The sequence below is a fragment of the Leiobunum rupestre genome, chromosome 6 (assembly GCF_980474605.1).
Source record: "Leiobunum rupestre chromosome 6, qqLeiRupe1.1.hap1, whole genome shotgun sequence".
Lineage (NCBI taxonomy): Eukaryota > Metazoa > Arthropoda > Arachnida > Opiliones > Sclerosomatidae > Leiobunum > Leiobunum rupestre.
Window position 1 is genome coordinate 65282398 of NC_143389.1, and position 3356 is coordinate 65285753.

Genomic DNA, 3356 nt, shown 5'->3' on the forward strand with positions numbered 1-3356 from the left:
AAAAGTAGATGAACACAATGGAACAGAACAATGCTGGTATTTTTTAATTGGGTAAATTGGAGGGGCAGGTCACTTCCTTGATTAACGACGCATTTCTCAAAAGATTAAATCGTGATTATTTTGATTAAATTCAATTTAATCACGATTATGTTGATTAAATCATGTTTAATTAATTAATATAAACATGGGGAGGAAATTCTTTGCCGGGGCCGCTATCGTCGCGAGCAGCGTGAGCGCGTGCAGGGGGCCGTGCATATAGCAACGGAAAGCCGAAAGGGGGGGAGTGTGGTGGAGAATAGTATATACGATAAGTTAAGTAAGAAGAAACCACCTATGGACTGTGAGAAGGATGATAAAATACGCGTATTTTATCATCCTTCTCACAGTCCATAGGTGGTTTCTTCTTACTTAACTTATCGTATATACTATTCTCCACCACACTCCCCCCTTTCGGCTTTCCGTTGCTATATGCATCGCGTTTTGAAATTTTTAATGTTTAGGCTTAGTTTCTCTTTTCGATTTGTTAGTCGCCAGCCAGATTTCCCGCACGGTCCTGATGAGTTCCAAATAGAACGAAACCGGTCTACCGTTGGAATTTCTGGCTATTTTATTTATTTTTAATTTAGATTATTACTCGAAGATCTATTTGATCCGAGTTTCGCGTATTTTGCTCGAAGACCTATTGGTACGAGTTATTAGTAAGTTCTTTTAATTTCTTCAAATTTGTTTAGGATTTAGCTATATTATCCATTTTAATTATGGACTAATCTACTTTTTATCGTATTTTATCATCCTTCTCACAGTCCATTGGTGGTTACTACTAACTCAACCTATTAGGATGGGTATTGCGGATATTTTACCAGACTTCATTTTAATTTAACCAAGGCTTAGATTGTTTTGGACTAATTTTAACGCTATTCGGGTGCGATTTGAGATATAACTTTGAAACTGGATATAGTTATTAGGATGGTCATTGCGGATATTTTAATAGACTTAATTTTAATTTAACCAAGGCTTAGCTTGTTTTGGCCTAATTTTAACGCTATTCGAGTGCGATTTGAGATATCACTTTGAAACTGGATGTAGTTATTAGGATGGGTATTGCGGATATTTTACTAGACTTAATTTTAATTTAACCAAGGCTTACCTTGTTTTGGCCTAATTTTAACGCTATTCGGGTGCGATTTGAGATATAACTTTGAAACTGGATGTAGTTATTAGGATGGTCATTGCGGATATTTTAATAGACTTAATTTTAATTTAACCAAGGCTTAGCTTGTTTTGGCCTAATTTTAACGCTATTCGAGTGCGATTTGAGATATCACTTTGAAACTGGATGTAGTTATTAGGATGGTCATTGCTGATATTTTACCAGACTTAATTGTAATTTAACCAAGGCTTAGCTTGTTTTGGCCTAATTTTAACGCTATTCGCGTGCGATTTGAAACTTGATGTAGGTATTAGGATAGGTATTGCGGATATTTTACCAGACTTAATTTTAAATTAACGAAGGCTTAGCATTTTTACGCAGTCTTGACTGGATTTGAGATACGGGGCTCAAACTTTTTATACATTTAAGAAGCTGAAGTCTGACCCTATGTTTAAAGGCAAGTTCCGGGATAGTTAACTTTTGGTCTTAAAACAATGGCATAGACTTAAAATGCAAAATAAAACTTTTAATATATTTTTATTGCAATTAGTTTAATTGCTATCATTAAATAATTAACTTTAAACTTGAAGAGTAGACGCCTAAGCGATAGGCTTCTCCGTGAAACGATTGGACAGGATGTTTATTGGATAAGGGGACGCAAGGCTGGGATTGGCTGCTTTCGTTCGTCTCTTTTTCACGATTGTAGGAAATTAGTTTTCCCTAATCGTCTTTTCAAGTTTTCATGTAAATATAAAATGCCACGAATTAATCCTTTTGACGTTGAACCAGAATACACTGAAGAAGAGCTAAGAGAGTTAGAGAGGGTAGAACAAAGCCGTGGTGATGAAAATTTAGGCGATATAAATATCGAGGAAATGATTGAGAACTGTTCTTGTGGAAATTGTGTTCCAGACTGGTTAGGCCTTGGTACCAATGAAGAAAAAACACTAATATTGAAGAAATTTTTGAATGAGCGAGACATAAGAGCTGGGTTCATTTGCTGCCAACAAATTGATAACATTCTTCAATTGTTAAATGAAAACACTGATCATCCTTGTCAATGCATTACTCAACAGGAAGATTATCAAGTCTTGTGCGGTACTAGAGTGCGAATTTTAAGGGCATTTTATACAAGTTATTTACATTCTAGGAGACTTCCACGTGCCCCAGCTGTGTTAGCCAATCGTACTTATCGATATACTGCATATAGGAGCTGCACTCATCTAGTTTACGACAAACTTGGAAGAAATGTTAGACGTGTTTTGCCAGTCTGCGTAATTCTCAATGTAAGAAAGAATTATCCCGAAGCTAACGTGAATGATTATAAAAGTTACAAGCCTGGGACTGAAGTTGAACAGTTTAGGCTCTTAACCTAGAATAATTGATTAAGATCTTTTACCATTTGATCCATATTAGTAAGGGTAAATATTTTACTCAAAAGTTAGTTTTAAAATTCAAGTTAAATTTGTTCCCTAACGGTTTTTCAGTGATATTATCAAGTTCCTCAATTATCTTGCTAGTAATTCATTAACCTTTAAATGTTTGGTTATTTTTGTCATATTTAGAGCCAAAAATAGTAATTTTTTATTTCTGTTAAAATAATTTTTAGAAAAGCTTAGTCAAAACAGACTTAAATGAGAAATGTTTGTAAGTGAGAAACAAATTTGTGATATAACTTAATTTTTAGTCAAAAATAATTTAACAGATCTGTGTGAAAAATACGAGATAAATGGTTTATTTTAACAAACTCAGTTAAAATTAAAAACCAAGTTAATTTTGTTCCATAATGTTTATTGTTTTTAGTGATATTGACAAGTGCCTCAATAATTTTACTAGTAATTCATTAACCTTTGGTCCAAAAATTAGTAATTTTTTATTTGTTAAAAAAATTTGAGAAATACTAAAAACAGACCTAGGTGAGAAATGTTTTTAAATAAAAAAGATCTAAGTGATAAATAAATTTGTGATTATACCTTAATATTTAGTCAAAAAAATAAAGGGACAAATCTGTTTGAGAAATATGATATGGATGGTTTATTTTAACAAACTCTTTAAACAAAGTCATTAAAGGCACACTGTCAAGGGCATTTAAAAAAAATCGAAGATGAGCTTTCTGTTTTTAATCCAGGTGGCGCCACTGCTGCGTTGCGACACACTAGAAATATTTATTGGCAAAAATGCACTGGATAGTGTGCCTTTAATGTTA

The 3356-nt window shown here is 33.4% G+C and overlaps 1 protein-coding gene across 1 annotated transcript; it reads left to right on the plus strand.

The window, feature by feature from the left end:
- The first annotated feature begins 1789 nt into the window (after positions 1–1789).
- Positions 1790–2526, plus strand: LOC149943183 (uncharacterized). The gene is made up of 2 exons (XM_090179574.1): positions 1790–2243; positions 2301–2526. The coding sequence occupies exons 1-2, from the start codon at positions 1906–1908 to the stop codon at positions 2524–2526; spliced, it is 564 nt and encodes a 187-aa protein (XP_090035700.1). The 5' UTR covers positions 1790–1905.
- The last annotated feature ends 830 nt before the right edge of the window (positions 2527–3356 follow it).

Coding starts and splice junctions, on each gene's coding strand:
- LOC149943183 (XM_090179574.1), top strand. CDS start 1,906: ATGCCACGAATTAATCCTTTTGACGTTGAACCAGAATACACTGAAGAA. Junction 2,244..2,300: donor CAGGAAGATTATCAAGTCTT/GTGCGGTACTAG, acceptor TTTACATTCTAG/GAGACTTCCACGTGCCCCAG.